Below are 21,298 nucleotides of genomic sequence, written 5' to 3' on the forward strand. Positions count from 1 at the left end.
CTGCCAGCCGCTCACGGTACCTCAGGGCAGCCCACTGCAGGGGCTGCAGCCTACACTGTCGCAGGCGACTCACAGAAGCCCAGCTCCAGGTTGAGCTGTTGTTCACCATCTTAGCTGTAGAGGGCAGTGTCACTGGCCTTCATGTGGGATCCGAACTGGGGCCCTGCTGCTCAGAGCTGGCATCCTGAGCCAGCTGTTAATCAATGGGCCACTCGGCTGGCCCAGAAAATGCATTCTTAAGATTCAATTTTCTGTTCCTCTAGAACAACGGTTCTCAACCTGTGGGTCGTGACCCCTTTGGGGGTCGAATGATCCTTTTACAGGGGTGGCCAGGTACTCGTATGTGGGCATATCTGCATGTGGGCCTGGAGACGGATAGAGGAGTGGTGTCTTGGTTCCTGAGACCATCGGAAATATGTGTTTTCCGATGGTCTTAGGTGACCCCTGTGAAAGGCTGAGAACCACTGTTCTAGTACTTCTCTCAGTACCAAAATTGTATTCGTGTTCTCCAGAGAAATGAAACCAACAGTATATATGTATGAGGTGTGATCAGACGATACGGTGAATGTTTAAATAAAGAAAACATGACAGTAAAAAACACATTGCCATTAATCCTCCTCAAAAAACTCCTCCTCACTTTGAACACACTTATCCCATCATTTTGCCACTTTCTGAAGCAGTTCTGGAAGTCCTATTTCGTGAGTGTCTTTAGTTGCGTTGTCGTGGCTGCCTTGATGTCCTGAATCATTTTGACCTTGGAGAACAGTCAGAAGTTGCACAGTGCAAGATCCAGTGAGTAAGGTGGATGAGGACACACCATAATGTTTTTATTTGACAGAAATTGACGTATACCAGAAGCGATGTGTGACACAGAGCGTTGTCATGATAGAGTGTGATTTATGGCACACTTTAAAACACACCTTCACTCAACCATAGCTCACACCAGACTGACTGCATCAAACAAGTTGAAATTTGTCACACACTGTTACTAAGGTTTGACATGCCACTTCCCATATTGAAGATCCCTGCCTTTCCGTAGGATGGCACTTGGCAGCAGCATTTACCGTATTTTGTGATCACAGCGAAAAGGCTCCATGTCACACATCATTTCTGGTATGGCAATTTCTGACAAATAAAAACATTATGGTGTGTCCTTATCCACCTTATTCACTGGATCTGGCACCGTGCAACTTCTAGCTCTTCCCCAAAGTCAAAACAACCATGAAACGTAAACGTTTTGAATTGATTCAGGACATTGAGGCAGCCATGACAGTGCAATTAAAGATACTCACAAAAGAGGATGTCCAGAACTGCTTCAGAAAGTGGCAAGAATGATCAGATAAGTGTGTTTGAAGCGAGGGGGAGTATTTTGAGAGGGACTAATGGCAATGTGTTTCTACTGTAAAAATTTTTTAAAATTTAAACATTCACCATATATATTTTTATCACACCTCATATGTGCATATATACAGAGTACACACACACACACACACACACACACACGCACACGACACTTTCATATATGTGGGGTGGGGGGAGAATTTATTTTAAGGAATTGGCTCACCTGATCATGGGGACTGTAAGTCTGAAATGTATATGGCAAGCTGGAAATTCAGGTAAAATTAGATTACAGTCTTGAGTTTGAAATCTAGAGGGCAGGCCAGCTAACTGCAAACTGGGGCCAGATTTCTATGTTGCGATACTGAAGCAGAATTCCTTCTTCCACTACCAGCTGGGCACAGAAATAGACATGCATAAAGGGAAGGTGATGAGAAAACACACAGGGGGAAGAAGGTCATGTGACTGGAGTGATGCATTTACAAGCCAAGGAATGCCAAAGATTGCTGGCAAATACCAGAAGCTAGAAGATGCAAGGAAGGATTCTCCCCTGTATGCTCCAGAGAGAGCATGACCCTGCTAACACCTTGATTTCAGAATTCTAGCCTCTGGAAATATGAGGCAATAGATTTCTGTGGTTTTAAGTCACCCAGTTATTGGCACTTTCTTAGAGGAGACCTAGGAAACCAAGACAGAACCTCAGTGAGGATATTTCCATTCTCAGCTGCTGAGTACTCTGGGACATCTTAAGTGTGTGATGCTATCATCCTTGATTTGTCTAGATTCTTCAGTCTCTTTCACCTCTGTGATTATTACTCTTTTTCTAATGAAGTTGGTTACTTTCTCAAAGAACACATGGAAAACAATTAGCTGGACCCAATTCTCTATCATGTCCTCTTAACAGGGTATGAAGTTCCCAAACCAGAGGTCATCTTCAGGTTGGAGCAAGGAGAGGAGCCATGGATGTTGGAAGGAGAAACCCCACATCAAAGCTGTTTGGGTGAGTGAGTGTGACCCAGACAGAAGGGAGACATGGAAATACTTTTTTTTTCTCTAAGAGAGGCTGATGCCTTTAAAATGTGATTATTACTGTTTTTCTTGAAGGTTTAAACTTTAGGAACTGCTGGAGAATAAATAACAGTGTCCTCTCAGATACCAAATTGCTCTCCCCCTTTATTTTCCTTACTGTTATCAACTGCCTTCTTTGCTTGGGTTTCCTCCAGGAGATTTGCTGCAATTCCTATTCTCTGGATCATATACCAGCCTTCCTCACTGTGGATCTTGATTTCTTGGATATTCTCTCCTTCCATCACATTTTTATGCTTCATTACTTAAACCCCAATCCCATCGTCTTAGATTCTTATATATTCAGGTTTTAATGGAATTGCCTTCTTTGAAAATCAGTTGGTTGGCCCACTCCTGTTTCTCTTAGTACCCTTTTACTTTCTTCTTCTCTTCACTTTCATCTTCTCACTTTAAGATACCAATAAACTGTCATTTGCAACCAGCCTCACCTCCTCTCTTTGTACGTATCACCTTCAGATTTCTCATTTCTCTCCATCTCCCCATTTCCATGCCTCTCCCCCATCTTCTGACTTTATGATCACTGCCACATAGCATTTTTTCTTTTTTAAATTAAATTAAATTTTATTGTTAGTTTCAGGTGTACAAAACAACATGATTGGACATTTACACCCCTCACAATGTGATAACCCCACCAAATCTACTACCCCTCTGACACTGCACATAGCTATTACAATACCACTAACTATATTCCCTATGCTGTACTTTACATCTTGTGAATACACACACACACACACACACACACACACACACACGTGCCAAAATGTGTATATACATATTTTAAGAAAGGAAAACTGTATTAAAATTGTAATATTCAATATATACCAATAACAAAAGATGAATACAAATCACGTTTGACTTCTGCAATTACAAGAGGTGCTCAAAGTCGTTACCATCAGTGTCCAGACACTTCCGATTACGGCGAACTACTGCTTGAGAAACATTGACCAAAGTATCCACTTGTGTACACATTTATATATATATATATATATATATATATATATATATATATATATATAATGTAGAACATATATATAATGTAGAACATATATATAATGTAGAACATATATATAATGTAGAACATATATATAATGTAGAACATATANATAATGTAGAACATATATATAATGTAGAACATATATATAATGTAGAACATATATATAATGTAGAACATATATATAATGTAGAACATATATATAATATGTATATATAATATATATATATATACACACACACATACACACATAGACACACACACATTCAGTATTATTTTATATTAGTTTCAGGTGTATAGCACAGTGGTTAGGCATTTATATAATCTATGAAGTGATCTCCCTGGTAAGTCCAGTACCCATCTGGCACCCTACATAGTCTTTACAACATTATTGATTATATTCCCCATACTGTATTTCACATCACTGTGACTATTTTGTGACTACCAATTTGTACTTCCTGATTCCTTCACCTTCTCACCCATCCCCCACCTCCCCTCCCATCTAGCAGCCATCAGTTTTTTCTCTGTATCTATGAGTTTATTTTTTCTTTTTGAAATCAATATTATTAAGGTATAATTTACATACAATAAAATATATTCATTTCAAGTATACAGTTTGATGAGTGTAGATAAGGCACACACTAGTATGACCACCGTCCCAATCATGATACATAGCATTCCATCACGTAAAAATGCTCCCTCATGCCCCTTGTAGTCAGTGCCCACTACGGTCACTTGGGCCCCAGACAACCATTGACTTGCTTTTTGTCACTGTAGATTAGATTTGTCTTTATTAATGGTTTATATCAATGAATCGTACTGTCAATACTCTTTTCATTTAGCATAATGATTTTATGATTTATCCATGTTGTTGAGTATATCACTAGTTTATTATTTTTAGGTGCTGAATACCATTCCATGGTATGAATATATTGTAATTTAAAAAATCTATACACCTGTTGATGACAGGTGGTTATTATTTGGTTATTAAGAATAAAGATGCAGTTAACATTTTGGTCTTTGTGTGAACGTATGTTTACATTTCTTTTGGGTAAATACCTAGGAGTGGAGTTGCTGGGTCATGTAATTATATGCTTACCTTTATAAGAAATTGCTAAACTGTCTTCCAAAATGACTGTGTCATTTCATATTCCCAGTGGCAATACATGAGAATTCCTATTGCACCACATCCTCATCAACACTTGCCATCATGAATCTCTTTAATTTTTGCTATTATAGTGGACATATAATGGTATCTCATTACTATTTTAAGTTGCATTCCTCTGATGAGTAATGATGTTATCTTTTCATGTGATTATTGACCATTTGTACATTTTTTGTGAAGTGTCTATTCAAATATCTTTCTCATTTTTTATTGGGCTTTTTGTCTTCTTATTATTGAGTTGTAAGAGTGTTTTTTATATTTGCTGGATGCAGCTCCTTTGCGAAATATATGTATTGCCAATATTTAGTTCCAATCTGTGGCTTGCAATTTTATTTCTGGGCTTATCAAAGACCAAAAATTTTAATGGAGTCTAATTTATCATCTTGAAAAAAAAATTTTAGTACTTTTTGTGATCTGTGTAAGAAATGTTTGCCTATCACGAGGTCACAAAGATTTTCTCATATTTTCTTCTATAAGTTTTATCATTTTAGTTCTTTCAGTTTAGGTCTGTGATCCATTGTGTGTTTGATGTAAGGATTGATGTTCATTTTTTTCAATACAATATCCAGTTCTAGAACCATTTGTTGAAGAGACTTTCTTTTTCCCCTTGAATTTTCTAGACATGTTTGTCAAAACTAATTGACTTTGTCTTTGTGAAACTACTTCTGGACTCTTTGTTCTGGTCAATTGATCTCTGTGTCTTCTTGTTTTAAAATGTAGGTTTTATTATTATTCAGGTATGGTGAGGCCAACAGATCCAGAGGTGGCTGCCATTTAAAAGATAGTGTGTAACTCACAGAGGGGGGGCATGCCACAGCAGGCGAGGCCATAAGGGAAAAAGCACCAGGGTCAGTCAGTCAGGAGGAGTTGTGAGAGGAAAGCATAGGCAAGAGCCTTTATTGTGATTTTCATGGGAAAGAATAGGGGAGGCAGAATAAGCAGGCTGGGAAGGTTTAGGATTGGCTAGTTTGAGTAATTTCAATGGGGGCTCCCGGGTGTAGGAACTGTCCTTAGTTGTCTGGTACCTGGTCCTGAGGTGATTAGGGCAGGGAGATAGTGGCTCAACCTTTGAGAATTTGTAAAGGAGATGGTGGATTTGGGCTCTCGGTTGGTTGGTTTGCATATGAAAGGTTTGCTCCCACAGAAGTCATTTGCTATCTCTAGGAATTAACTAGCTCTGGGAGGGGCAGTCTCTCCAGGATTAGCAAGGCATCAGATGCCCAAGCATCAAGAAAACAGAAAATAAGAAAACATAGTTAATACACAGTCCTTTTGGCAAACCCATACTTTCTCTATTCCTGTAGCTTTTATAATGAGTCTCGAAATCAGGTAGGATAAAGTCTCCAATTTTGCTTTTTAAAATTACTTTGGCTCTTCTAGGCCATTTGCATTTCCATATAAACTGTATAATCAGTTTGTAATTTTTTTTTGAAGAAGCCTGCTGGGATTTTGTTTGGAGTCGAGTTAACTCTGTAGATCAATTTTAGGAGCATTGACATCTTAACAACATTGAGCCTTCTGGTCCATGAACATGGATATTTCTGCATTTATTTAGGTCTTTGATTTGTTTCACCAGTATTTTATAGTTTCAGTGTAAAAGTCATATGCATCCTTCATTACATTTATTCCTATGCATGTATTGTTTTTGATACTATTGTAAATAGCATTATTTTATTTTCAGATTGTTCATTGCTAGTATAGATTGCTAGTGATTAATCTTTGTACATTGACTTTGTATCCTGAGGCATTCCTAAATCCACCTATCAGTTTTCTTGTAGGTTCCTTGAGGTTTTTCATGTAAGTAGTCATTATCATGTTAAGCACACTTACTTTTTCCTTTCCAATGTCATGCTTTTTATTTATTTTCCTTAACTTATTTCACTAAGACCTTCAGTTTGATATTGAATAGAAGTGGTGAGTGTAGGCATGCTTGCCTTGTTCCCGAAATTAGGGGCAAAAAATTTATATCATTAAGTATGATGTTAGCTGTAGGTTTCTTGAAGCTGTGCTTTATCAGGTTATATGTAAGTTTCTTTCTAATCCTAGCTTGTTAAAAAGTGTTTTTTCAAAATCATAGTTAAGTGTTGAATTTTGTCAAATGCTTGTTCTTCATCTTATCAGAGTGATCATATGAGTTATTGCTTTTATTTTGTTAATATGTGAATTGATTGGTTTTCAAATGTTAAATTAACCTTGTAATTCTGAGATAAATACTAGTTAATTATGCTATATTACCCTTATTACATATTGTTGGATTCTATATTTATATTTTGTTTAAAAATATTTGAATTTTTCATGAGTAATATTGGTTTGTAGTTTTCTTTTTTTGCATTGTCTTCGTCAGGTTTTGGTATTAAGGTTATGTTTGGCCACATAATATGAGTTGCGAATGAATTCCCTTATCTATTTTCTTAAACAGTTTGTGTAAGATTGTTATTTTTTATGCTGTTTCACAGAATTCACCAGTGAAACTGTCTGGGCTTGGAGTTTTCTTGATGGGAAAGTTTTAATAACAAATTCAATTTCTTTAATAGGGCTCTTCAGATTTTGTGTTTCATCTTTTGTCAGACATAATAAATTGTATTTTTTCAAGTAATTTGTCTATTACCTTTATTTTCTCTAATTCTGTTGTTATATAAGAATACACTCTGTATGATTTCAGCAAAGGGTCCATCTAAGGGAATGTCCCATGTGTGTCTGATTGGGCTCTTGATGGGTGTTGTATTCTTTAATATATAAATCAAGTTGGTTGCCTGTTGTTGAAATCTATTGCTTTACTGAATTGTATTCTACTTGTTCAATCAATTATTTCTTATTTGGGGGGTTAAAAACTGACAAAGTGATTTTAAAGTTTATGGATATGCAAAGGATCTAGAATAATCAACAGTCTTGAGAAAGAAATGTGTGAAAGATTTATACTACATAATGTTAAGATTTACTATAAAGCTACAATAATCCAGATAGTGTGGTATTGATAAAAGACCAAATAGATATATAAATGAAACAGGAGACAGGGTCCAAAAATAGACCCTCACATATATAGATAACTGAGTTTTGACAAAGGTCCAAATATGACTCATTGGGGGGAAAGGAAAGTGTTTTTTGAACACTTGTACTGGAACAAATGGGGATATCAGTATGGGAGCGGGGGGGAATCTTGGCCCATACCTCACACTGTATACAAAAATTAACTTGAGTTCTAGTATGACTGAATTGTTTCTATTGTACCAGCCCATCTAACAGAAACTGTTAACTCTGGAAAATATACTTTAAAAACTACTGAAGACCCTGGAGAGTGACTAAAAATATTTTTCTGGATCATCATATGTTGAGTAATTTTGGATTGTATCCTGAACCTTATCAGTGTTTGTTATATAACATTGTATTCTGTTATATTGTTCTGTGGTTTTTTCATAGTAGGCAGTTACTAGGTTAGACTGAAATTAGAGATGCTATCTTACCTAGGGTAGATGGCAACTTAGATCTGTTCAGACTTCCTCTAACTTCTGACTATTCTCCAAAATCTGCCTGCTTTTATTAACTCTACCAGTATATGTTTTGCTTTTCTAGAGATTATAGTTACTGTCTGCAGAAGGACTTTAAAGAGTTTACTTTCCCATATTAAAAGTAGAACTGGGGCCGGCCGAGTGGCGCGTTGGTTAAGAACTGGCTTGGGATGCCAGAGGTCCCCGGTTCAGATCCCACATATGAGGGCCAGTGACACTGCCCTCCACAGCTAAGATGCTGAACAACAGCTCAACCTGGACCTGGGCTGCCGTGAGTCCCCAGCGATGGCGTAGGCTGCAGCCCCTGCTGCAGTGGGTTGCCATGGGATACCGTGTGTAGCCAGCAGCCAGCCTGAGCGGCCAGCAGCCGCAGTGAGCGGCCATCCAGAAGCCGGCGACTGATCTGCCTCTCCCGGGAAGAGCTCAATGATGGTGCCAACTTGGGCCAGTGATGCAACGTCCTCCACAACTAGACTGAAGAACAAAAAGACAGCAACTTGTCTGTTCCCCTTCCCCCAATTCCCCAGCGCCGTTCCCATCCCCCAATTCCCCAATTAAAAAAAAAATAGAACTGTTACAGTTGATTTTGTACATTGACCCTGTATTCTGAGACCTTGCTAATTTCACTTACTAAATTCACTTATTTAGCTTTTTATAAATCTCTTTAAAATTTCTGCTCCCATTATTATGTCTTTATGATTTCTCTTTTAGTCTGCATGCCCTTTATTTTTATTTTATCTTGTTTCCAGTCTGAGGGCAAAAACTTTCAATCTGTCAGCATTAACTGTATTAGCTGTGGTTTTTCCTTAGATGTCCTTTATTAATTTGTGGCAATTTCTTTCTATTTCTAGTTTGATGAGAGTCTTTAACATGAATGGATATTGGATTTTCCAAATGCTTTTTCTGCATTTATTGAGATGAGCATTTTATTCTGCTAATATGGTGAATTTCACTGATTTTCGAATGTTAAACTGACCTTGCATTCCTGGGATAAACCTTACTTGATTATGATGTATTATCTTTTTTATGTATTTCTTGATTCAGTTTGTTAATATTTGGCAATGATTTTTATCTCTATGTTTATGAAAGATATATATCTTTAGTTTTTGGTATGCTTTTCATTTCTAACATCTTTGATTTTAGGATCAATGTTAATGCTAACCTCCTAAAATGAGTTGTGAAATTTCATGCCTGTTGTGTCTTCTGAAATAATTTGTGTAAAATTGCTATATTTTCTAGGATTTTTCAATGTTCACTCCTCTGATTTGTGATTTTATATAATATTGCTTTAAATTTTATAATTTTTTCCCTTAAGTATATGATAAAATTCACCAGTAAACTCATCTAGGTCTGAAATTTTCTTTGTGGGACTATCTTAAATTTCAAATTCAGTTTATTTAATAGATATAGGGATATTCATATTTTCTATTTCTTCTTGTTTTGATAGTTTGTTCTTTCAAGGAGTTTGTGCATTTTATCTAAGTTGTCATTTTTTTGGCATATGGTTGTTTTATAATATTCCTGTACTATTATTACTATTATTATTATTTTTAAAGATTTTATTGAGGAATTGGGGGAGGGGAACAGCATTGGGGCATCAGGAAGGGGGAACAGACAAGTTGCTGTCCTTTGGTTCTTCAACCTAGTTGTGGAGGACGTTGCTTCACTGGCCCATGTTGGTATTATCAATGCATTTTTCCTGGGTGAGGCAGTTGCTCTCCAGCCATTGGACAGCTGCTCACGAAAGCTCACGCCAGCTGCCGGCCAGCCCCACTGCAGCCTACACCATTGCTTGTCGCCGGCCACTCACGGCAGCCCAGCTCTAGGTCAAGCTGTTATTCACAGTCTTAGCTGTAGAGGGCGCAGCATCACTGGCCTTCATGTGGGATCCGAACGGAGGCCCTGCTGCTCTGAACTGGTGCTCCCAAGCCAACTGTTAACAAGTGTGCCACTCAGCTGGCCCTATTCCTGTATTTTTTTTATATATAAAGATTTTTATTGGGGAATTGGGGGGATGGGAACAGTGCTGGGGAATTGGGGGAAGGGGAACAGACAACTTGCTGTCATTTTTTGTTCTTCAGTCTAGTTGTGGAGGACGTTGCTTCACTGGCCCAAGTTGGCACCATCATTGCACTCTTCTCTGGCGAGGCAGATCAGTTGCCGGCTTCTGGACGGCCGCTCACTGCGGCTGCTGGCCGCTCAGGCTGGCTGCTGGCTACACACGGTAGCCCATGGCAATCCACTGCCACAGGGACTGCAGCTCACGCCGTCGCCAGCGACTCAGGGCAGCCCAGCTCCAGGTTGAGCTGTTGTTCAGCATCTCAGCTGTGGAGGGCAGTGTCACTGGCCCTCATACGTGGGATCCGAACCGGGGCCCTCTGGCATCCCAAGCGAGTTCTTAACCATCACGCCACTCGGCCGGCCCTATTCCTGTATTATTTTAATGTTCTGCTGTCTTTTCAGTGACATGCCCTCTTTCTCTGCAACTGATAAAATTTCTTGTCAACAGGACTATATAAAAAATCTAAATTTGTATGAACTTAATAACACTCAAATATAGATAAAGTAAGCATTGATAGTACTAAAAGGAGAGATAGACAAAATGCACAATCATAGTTGGATATTTTAACATATCCATGTAAATGATTTTTGTCTGTTTACAGACAAGAGAGTCTGTAGAGATGTAGAAAATTTGAACATGATCAGCCAATATGACCTAATTGACATACATAGGTCACTGCATTCCACAACTGTGGAAAATATATTCTTCTCAAGTGCTTATGGAACACTGACCAAAATAGACCCTATTTTGGGACATAAAGCTAATTGCAAGAAATTTAAAAGGATTAAAATCATACACTACAGTCTTCTACTGTTGAAATAAATTAAAGATCTGAACTGAAATACAACTAGAAAATATCCAAATGTTTGGAAAGTAAGCAACACACATCCAAATAGCCCATAAGTCAAAGAAGAAACCACAATGGAATTAGAATATATTTTGAGCAGAATGATAATGAAAACATAGACACATCAGAACTTGTGAGATGAGGCTAACTACTTGGATGGAAATTTATTGATACACACACACACACACACACTCACACTCACACACACTTAGATATGGAGCATAAGCTGATGGTGCCAAATGGGAAGGGGGTGGGAGGATAAGAATTTTTTAAATGGTGGAGAGACAAAAAAAACACCTCAACAGTTTTTTAAAAAATGGGGGCAAATTTAAAGTGTTAAAACTCCTAAGTTAGATGGTACTAAAACAATGTAATATTTTCCATGTGTGAAAAATCTGTGAATGCTATTATACTATTCAAAGAAGCTAACCCTCAAATTATTAGTTTGATAATAATGAAAGCAAAACAAAAAGAATAGGAGGATGAGATTTTGGATGGGACATGTGTCTGCAGTATAGTGCCAAACTGAAGAGCAGGGGGAAACTGGATTTGATGACTCAGCATGCTCAGCAGCAAATCTTTTACTGATGACATAATATATAAGTCTTCCATTTTAAAATTATTATGGAGAATCTAATATGTCTCATGTACCGTGCTGGTAATGGAAACATCTGTGATTCCCATTCGAGGCAAGAACAGTGTATTAATTATGTTAAAGCTAATTCTCAGTAATAATGACACTATAAGACACAGTGACTAAAATGCTGAAGAATTTTATTTCTCTCATATAAAGTTTCTAATACCACAGGCCGTTGGAAAACCTCATTGCTCATGTTTATTCAGAAATTCAAGATCCTTCCATTACATAATTCCACCATTTCTTGGGGTTTTTTTTGCATCTGCATGTATGACTCTGTATTGCTGTCAAGTCCAGATTTCAGTAAGCAAGAAGGTAGAAAAGGGTGCAGAGAAAACATGCCTACCGTCTCAAAGCTCTAATTTGAATGTGGCACCCATCATTATTTCCCAAATCCTGTTGATGAGAACATTGTCACATGGCCACACCAGTTTTCAAAGGAGGCTGAGAAGTGTTATAGGACTGGGCAGCCATATGTCAGGCTATTATTCTGTTAATGCAAAAGATGGTAAAATAGGGCTGGCCAAGTGGCGCATTAGTTAACAACTGGCTTGGGACGCCAGAGGGCCCCGGTTCAGATCCCACGTATGAGGGCCAGTGACGCTACCCTCTACAGCTGGGATGCTGAATGGCAGCTCAACCTGGAGCTGCGTTGCCATGGTTCACCGTCAATGGCGTAGGCTGCGGCCCCTGCTGCAGTGGGTTGCTGTGGGCTGCTGTGTGTGGCCAGCAGCCAACATGAGCAGCCCTCAAGCCACCATGAGTAGCCATCCAGAAGCCGGCAACTGATCTGCCTCGCCCGGGCAGAGCGCAATGATGGTGCCAACTTGGGCCAGTGAAGCAGCGTCCTCTACAACTAGACTGAAGAATAAAAGGGCAGCAACTTGTCTGGTCCCCTTCCCCCAATTCCCCAGCGCTGTTCCCATCCCTGAATTCCCCAATACAAATTTTTAGAAACAAACAAAAAAGATGGTAAAATAGATTCCAGTGGACAGCTTTCAATTTACACAGATGGCTTGTCCTTTCTCTGATTTTATACTTCTTATTATATGTATATTTAATATATAAAAATAATTTTAGGTCCAAGAGAACAATTACACCTTTGGAGAGTTGGAGTATACACATCAATTTATTGTTTGTATAGATCAAGATGGCTATGACCATAATATTTTTCCCATAGGCATGAATAAATGTTTTTTGTTGCTTTTTTTGAGATATAATTGACATATGGCACTGTATAAGTTCAACGTGTACCACATTTACATTGTGAAATGATTACCACAATACGTTTTGTTAACATCCATCTCACATAGATATAAAAGAGAAGAAAAAGTGTTTTCCCCTTGTGATGAGAACTTTTAGGATCTACTCTCTTAGCAAATTAAATTGGTTTTTTGATCACATGAATTTGGTATTGTTGCTAATAAGAAGCACTGAGATTAGTGAGGATTTAGAATTGAAAACTAATGAGGACTTAGATTCTGAGTCACTTCCTCTAATCATAGGCTCTCCATGGATATTTCCTCTTATAATCTTTGTCTTACTTTTTTCAGATTTTTTTAAATTAGGGAATTGGGGGAGGGGAACAGTGTTGGGCAATTGGGGAAGGTGAACAGCCAAGTTGCTCTTCCTCAATCTTAGTTGTGGAGGCCGCAGCTAGCTCAGCTCCAAGTCCAGTTGTCATCCAGCCGCCCATCAGCAGCTTGCAGCCACTCAGTTCAAGGTGCCGTGTTCAATCTTAGTTGTGTGTGTGTGGGGGGAATGTAGCCCACCATTCCCATGCAGGAGTTGAACTGGCAACCTTGTTGTTAGGATCATGTGATCTCACTAGCTGAGCCATCCTGCCACATGTTGGCAGTTCGGTGACAGCTCAGCTTGGGGGCAGCTCATCGGTCTATGTGGGAATCGAACTGGTGACTGTTGCTCAGAGCGTGCGCTCTTAACCAACTGAGCCACTCGGCTGGCTTCAAACCTTTGTCTTTTTAATCTTCAGTCCATTCTACTTGATATTCAACCTCCTACCAAAATTGAGCTAGATTGCTTATGTTGAACTCTAATCTCTAACACTTAATGGCCATGATTTAGGGCAAATTATATATGTAATCACTCTGAGTTTTACTTTCCTTATCTACAATAGGTGGATAATAGAAAATACCTCATAGGGCCTTGGAAAGGATTAAATCAGTTCATATGTATATATTGGGTTGTTGGAAAAGTCAGATACATTTTTGCATCGAAAAACATAGAAAAAATACGTCATAACTTTTCTGACAACCGAATATTTCTTAGAACAATGGAACATCATAAATGTTATGCAAGAGCTTGGCACATAATAAGTGCTTTACATGTATTTCCTGTCATCATTGTCAACAACATCATCATCATAATCATCATCATCAGGTTTGATGATTTCCCTGTGTTCAATTTGGATTAGCTTATGTGTACCTTGTAATCTTTTGCTATCTGTTCTTTGTGTCAATTTTACTTTTTCTTTCTCTTTTTAGATGGGAAGTTTGGGATTAAGATCTCACAAAAAAGAATTTCTGGGAAACCTTCATTTCATAGTGAAATGGAGGTTGAAGATACAAGGGATGATTCATTGTATTCCATTTTAGAAGAACTGTGGCAAGATGCTGAACAGATAAAAAGATATCAGGAAAAACAGAACAAACCTCTAAATCATACTGCATTCATCAATAAGAAAATACTGAGTACGGAGTGGGATTATGACTATAAAGACAATAGAAAATTTGTTCAGCCAAGCCCAAATTATATTATTCCTTCACAGAAAAGACCCCATAAGTATGACTCATTTGGAAAGAGTTTTAAGCGTAATTTAGACTTACATATTCATAGTAAAAACAATACAACAAAGAACTTTGATAAAATTGTTGGACACAGTCAAGTTTTCACCCCAAGTTCTTATACTAACCATGAAAATACGCATATAGGAGTGAAATTTTGTGAAAGTAATCAGTGTGGAAAAGTCCTCAGCCTCAGTCACAATATGAAATTTCCTGTTGGGGAGAAAGCAAATATGTGTACTGAATTTGGGAAGATCTTCACACAGAAGTCACACCTCTTTGCATCTCAAAGATTTCATACTGTGGAAAAACCTCATGAACTTAGCAAATGTGTAAATATTTTTACACAGAAGCCACTCCTTAGTATATGTCTGAGAGTTCATAGAGATGAAAAACTATATATATGTACTGAATGTGGGAAAGTGTTCATCCAGAATTCAGATTTAATTATGCATGAGAAAACTCATACTAGAGAAAAACCCTATAAATGCAGTGAATGTGGAAAATCGTTTCTCCAGGTGTCATCTCTACTTAGGCATCAGACAACTCATACTGGAGAAAAACTCTACGAATGCAGTGAATGTGGGAAAGGCTTTTCCCTGAACTCAGCACTCAGTGTACATCAGAAAATCCATACTGGAGAGAGACACCACAAATGCAGTGAGTGTGGGAAAGCCTTTACCCAAAAATCAACACTTAGGATGCATCAGAGAATCCACACAGGAGAGAGATCCTATATATGTACTGAATGTGGGCAGGCTTTCATCCAGAAGGCACACTTGATAGCACATCAAAGAATTCATACTGGAGAGAAGCCTTATGAATGCAGTGAATGTGGGAAATCGTTCCCTTCTAAGTCACAACTCCAGATGCATAAGCGAACTCACACAGGAGAAAAACCCTATATATGCACCGAATGTGGGAAGGCCTTCACCAACAGGTCAAACCTCAATACTCACCAGAAATCTCATACTGGAGAGAAGTCTTATATATGTGCAGAATGTGGGAAAGCCTTCACTGACAGGTCTAATTTCAATAAGCACCAGACAATTCATACTGGAGAGAAACCCTACGTTTGTGCTGATTGCGGGAGGGCCTTCATCCAGAAGTCAGAGTTAATTACACATCAGAGAATTCATACTACAGAGAAGCCTTATAAATGTCCTGACTGTGAGAAATCCTTCTCCAAGAAACCACATCTCAAAGTACATCAACGAATTCACACAGGAGAGAAACCATATATGTGTGCAGAATGTGGGAAAGCCTTCACTGACAGGTCAAATTTCAATAAACACCAGACAATTCATACTGGAGATAAACCCTATAAATGCAGTGACTGTGGAAAGGGCTTTACTCAGAAGTCAGTCCTAAGTATGCATCGCAGTATTCATACATGAAAGTAACCCTGTTTCTTGAAAATGAGAAAGCCTTATAACAGAAGTCAGGTCTAAGTGTAGATCATAAAATTCATCCAAGCCAGATCCTATCTGAGTACATTGCATAATAAAAAGCATTTGTCAGTGTCTCTCAGCTGAGATGAGGAAAATTATTTAGAAGAGACCCTCTAAGAATGCATTGAATGAAGGAGAATTTCCATATTTGCACAGCCTCACAAAATATAGTAGAATTCATACTAGGAAAAGTGCTGTCAGTTTGATGCATTAGGAAGAAAGCCTTCCTATTATAAAGCCTTCCTATTATATTAGGGTAGGGTGTAAACCTACCCTAAGTTCTGTAGGGTTTTTATAGTAGAACACATTGCACAACAGGAGGAATAATTGAAGTTCGTTTATTGAGTTTAATATAATTGTATCTATCAAGTATGTTTACTATTGAATATTTCTTTCACATGAACCCACAGTTTTAAAGTCATTATGGTTTTATATATACACGCATCTGCAGATATAATTTTACATGAACACATAAATATAATCCTGTCATTCAAACTGATTTCTGTGGCAACATATTTTTATCTTCTTTCATTGTAGTACAATGCAGAATAGCCACAGACCTCTTTTGTTCTTTTATGTATGCTCCTTTGTAATGTTACTCTGTTGTTTCTCTTGTTATGAGGGAGAGTCCTCTCTCTACTCCTTGACTCTGAACCTGGCCATGTGACTTGCTTTGGCCACTGTATATTAACAAAGATATAAGAAGAGGCTGGAGAGGTGTGTAAAGCCTTCCTTGAGACTTATCTTCTCTTGCTGCTCTTTGGAATTCTGAGACCTTCATGTGAAGAAGCTCAGATTACTCTACTGGGGGATGAGAAACCAGATAAAGCAGAGATGAGCCAGCCCAGATGAGGCCCCTTAGGCCAACTGCCAGACCTGGGAGTGAGGCCTTCCTCCACCTCCAGCCCCAGCCAAGCCAGCCTATACTAGAAGAGCCATAACAGTTATCCCAGCCAACCTGGAGAATTGTGAGATAAATAAAATAAGTATTGTTTTAAAATGCTAAGTTTTGGGGTACTTTGTTGCATAGCAAATCCTAATAATATCTATACGTGTATATGGCGGGGAGGGTATTGTAACAAAACATAAGACATGACATTGACTTTGGGCCCGGGCTGCAGGTGGAGACTGGAAAAACAATGAGAAAAACTTAAGAAAGGCTGGAAAAGATGACACCCCATGTTAATTTAGTAAGGAAAAAAATAGCGAAACAATCACTATGCTCTGTAGGAAGATGGAGAATGTACCAAATGAACTTGTGGATTTATCTAAGGAGATTTCCAACAGAATGTTGGAAGTATCAGTTTGCTTCTATTAGTTGCATATGATAAGGTACAGAAAGAAAGATATGACCTAAGAGAATAACTACTCCATTTGCAAGCAGATTTCAGAGGAAATACAAAAAAGCCAGGACTTAATGGGTTGGAAAATAACTTTCACATCTCCATTCTCTTCAGGCATCAAAATAGTCTCAAGGTGAAAAATGGCCTCAGGGTAGAGATCATGAGTATGGCTGTAAGACCTTTTGTTAAAATGTGTGAAATATTTAAGTTGGCATTTGGGAGACCCTCTCAACTAAGCTAAATGGCTTCTAAAAACTTCATGATATTGTTCCCAGTGGCCTGACACACCGCTCAAAGTAGAGAGGGGCCTGTCTTAAGAATTGTCAATGTGGAATTTGAGGCATGGAGTAATTACAAACCAGATTAAAAGAAAACCTATAAAGTTTTAAATAGACTTTTACTAGTGAAACTACCTCCAGGTTGGACTTAAAGGGACAGAAACAGTCCAGAATGAAAAGAGGCCTCTGGACTCCCCTCTCTAACTATTGTGAACAGGAAGCAAGCTGAGAAAGTTACTCAGCTGCAAACGTGGGCCATTTCTTATGGGAAAAGAAGAACATCTCAGAGAGAAGACCCAAGAACATTAGATTAAAATGGACTGGGGAGCCATTCCCAGGTAGGACTGTGACTTAATCAAGAAACATAATCTGCCCCTGGAGCAGGGAGAGCTGACAACGTTTGTTCTGTGGGATTTCAGAATTGCTGTGGAAGGGTGACTGATATGTGCCTCTTCTTTCTCCTCCGTTTGAATTGGAGTATCTATTGTTATCCTGTCCCTATATCACCATTGTGTGTGTGTGTGTGTGTGTGTTTTGGTAGGTGGGTGGGGTCGTATAATTTGTCATTTAGCTCACAGGTCTCTGGATGAAGAAACTGAGAAGCTGCAACCAAGGGGCCTCAACCACATCTGAACCTGATACAGAAGCCTTGAGGTCCTGGTTTTTGGGTTTTGTGACAAGGAGGTCATTATTGACTTTGGCAAGTGTTATTTTAGAAATGAATTTAACTAAAGAAAACAACTGAGCAAACCTGAAGGGATTTCTGAACTCAGGTAATGTTACTTCATCATGAAACTTTTCCGATCAAAAAAATATTAGGTCATTGAGCTGTATTGCTCTATTGTTGTCTGGGTTATACTGAGAAATGCATTTTCAAGAATCCTGTTTGACTCCAGGTTAGGGTTGGCCAAAAGTAGGTATTTCATGAAATTTGGGAGGTCAACGTGAAGGGGCAACCATTACTTTAAAAGTTTGAGATTAGATTTAGTGAAGAATGGGCACAGAGGTACCCAGAAGGTTTTAATTCTCCCTCACTCTCTTCCACAGCCTTTCTTCACATCTTCCAGCCCTGATGATCAACATAGCCCAGGCCTAGCACCAGATGCTTGGTTGCAGGCCCACAAAGGCAACAGCTTTTCATAGACTTCTCCCATCAGCTCCCCCTTCACAGTCTCACTTCAGCAGCTGGATCTGCCTGGCTTCTCAGATTTTCCTGCAAAGCTATGACTTATCCACCTATGACAGTGTTTCAGAAGGTCTTGTTTAGTGATTTCTCTAATCTTCCAACTCCCACTTCCATACCTTTACTTCCCCAGCTACTCACACAATTGTGCATGGTCTAATTCATATTAAAAATTCCTTATTCCATAGTATGCATAGTGAATCCACTCCCCTGATTGAACCCTGATTGTTAAAGTTTCACTTTCTTCTGAGAACTTGGTAAACGTTGCTCTTCTAAAATTGAGTGATGCCATTAGTGAAGTCTTAGACTAACCTGCTCTCTCTTTTTTTTCTCTCGTACCTTTCTGCCACATGATTTTTTTTTAAAATGCTTGAAGTTACGGAGCTTTAGAAACATATGCCTTGGTCTTGATTTTTGTGAATTTATTTTACTTGAGTATAGTAAGCTCTCCCAATCATGATTCAGGCCTTTTATTTCAGGGAAGTTTTATTTTGCTTAACATTTTTTCTGTTCAATTTCTTTTCATCTTCAGGGACATCAGTTATGCATATGTAATATGTTTTTATCATCTCCATCCATTTCATACCACTCGACATTTATTTCATATCATTATTCTTTTTGGCTGTATGTGGTTGACTCTAGCCTCCTGTTCAGAGAAAATCCTCCACAAATCTCTCATGTTTCTTATTGTCTAGACAGTAACAGCCAATGTGCTCAGATTTATTTACATTCCAGAACAATAAATATAGAAAATATCCCCCTCCCTGGAGACATTCCCAGAGAAGATTTCCTTACATTCCGGACAATAAAGATAATGTCTCTTTCTCCGAAGACGAGGATGGGCAATATAACAATATTGCATTTTCCCCACATATTAATTATGTAAATTTTCAATCATGTAGAAATATTGGAAGAATAGTACAGTGAACACATATAACTTTTGAATCTAGATTCAACAATGTAATTTTTTTCCTGAAAAATTCATGGTAAGTTATACACATTGTAACATTATACTCATAAATAGTATTTATCTCCTAAAAGTAAGGACATTCTCCCACATAACTGGATTATCATTATCAAACTAATTCTATGATATCTCATATCAGTTCATTGTCTTCCTTTCTTTATTGGTTATATTTCTCTTCACCTTTTTTACCCATCCCCTTCCTCCTCCAGTCCATTTTCAATTTTTTTCCATCTTCCCCAAAATACAGTTTGCAGCTTTATTGAGGTATAATTAGCATATAGTAAATGGAACTTGTTTAAAATGTACAATTTGGTGAGTTTTGACATAAGTGTGCACCTTTAAGACCATCACTACAGAAATATAATGACCATTTAAAAATGTTTCTATTACCCCCAAAATTTTCCCTATGCCCCTTTGTCATCCAGCCTTCAGTCCCCATACCCCTCCCCCATCTACAGGAAACCACTGATTTGTTTTCTGTCATTATAGATTACTTTGTATTTTCTACAATTTTATATAAATGGAGTCATACCATAGGTATTCTTGTTTTGTTTGACTTCTTTCATTTAGTATAGTTATTTTGTGATTCATTTGTTTTGTTACATGTATCTATATTCCTTTTTATTGCTAGGTGGTATTTCATTGTATAGATATACCAAATTTGTTTATCTACTCATGTGTTGATAAAAATATGTGTTGTTTCTAGTTTTTGACTGTTACAAATAAAACTGATATGAATATTTGTATACAAGTCTTTGTGTGGATGTAGTTTTCATTTATCTTGTGTAAATACCCAGGAATGAATGGTTTTGGTCATATGGTGAGTGTATAGTTAATTATTTAAGAAACTGCCTGACAGTTTTCCAAAGTGTACGAATTTACATTCCTACCAGCAATATATAAGTGTTGCTTCATATCTTTGCCCTTGTAATTTTAGCCATTTTAGTGGGAGTGAAATGGTATCCCACTGTTTGTTTTTCCCCACTGTAGTTTTAATTTACATTTTTCTAATAAGTAATGCTGTAGAGCATCTTGTGCTTATCTGTCATCTGTATATCATCTTGGTTGATGTATCTTTTCAAATATTTTGAATATTTTTAAACTGGCCTGTTTATCTTATATTTGAGTTGTAATAGTTCTTTATATATTCTAGATAGGTCCTTTGTTGGATATATATTTTGTAAACATTTTCTCCTAGATGTGCCTTTTCATTTGAATAATAGAGGAGCAAACGTTTTTAATTTTAATAAGTCCAGTTCATTTATGCTTTCTTTTATAGTTCATGGTTTTTGAGTTATGGTTAAGAAATTTTTGTAAAACTCAAGGTCACTTAAGATTTTATCCTATGCTTTCTTCTAGATGTTTTATAATATTGGCTCTTACATTTAGTTCTGTGGTCCATTTTGATTTATTTTGTATATGGCCTTAGGAAAGGGTTTAGGTTCATTTTGTTTTGCATATGGCTGTCCAGTTGTTCCATCAACAACAGAAAGGTAACAGAAAAATCTTCACCCAGCCAACTCACCCTTCATTCTCAGTCTAAACCAACTCTTCTTAGGGAGGTCTTTCCTGATCCCTCTTTACAGGTAACCCCTTTTTATATGTTCCCATTGCACCGTATATTTCCCATGTCCTAACAG

At 37.9% G+C, this 21,298-nt stretch overlaps 1 protein-coding gene across 1 annotated transcript in view; it reads left to right on the forward strand.

The window, feature by feature from the left end:
- Positions 1–20,157, forward strand: part of ZNF81 (zinc finger protein 81) — a 60,029-nt gene extending 39,872 nt beyond the window's left edge. The window contains exons 4-5 of the mRNA XM_019632532.1: positions 2,243–2,338; positions 14,137–20,157. Of these exons, the coding sequence (XP_019488077.1) occupies positions 2,243–2,338; positions 14,137–15,833 (1,793 nt within the window). The 3' untranslated portion in view covers positions 15,834–20,157. The remainder of the gene's footprint in view (positions 1–2,242; positions 2,339–14,136) is intronic.
- The last annotated feature ends 1,141 nt before the right edge of the window (positions 20,158–21,298 follow it).

Source organism: Hipposideros armiger, unplaced genomic scaffold, assembly GCF_001890085.2.
Source record: "Hipposideros armiger isolate ML-2016 unplaced genomic scaffold, ASM189008v1 scaffold_1151, whole genome shotgun sequence".
Lineage (NCBI taxonomy): Eukaryota > Metazoa > Chordata > Mammalia > Chiroptera > Hipposideridae > Hipposideros > Hipposideros armiger.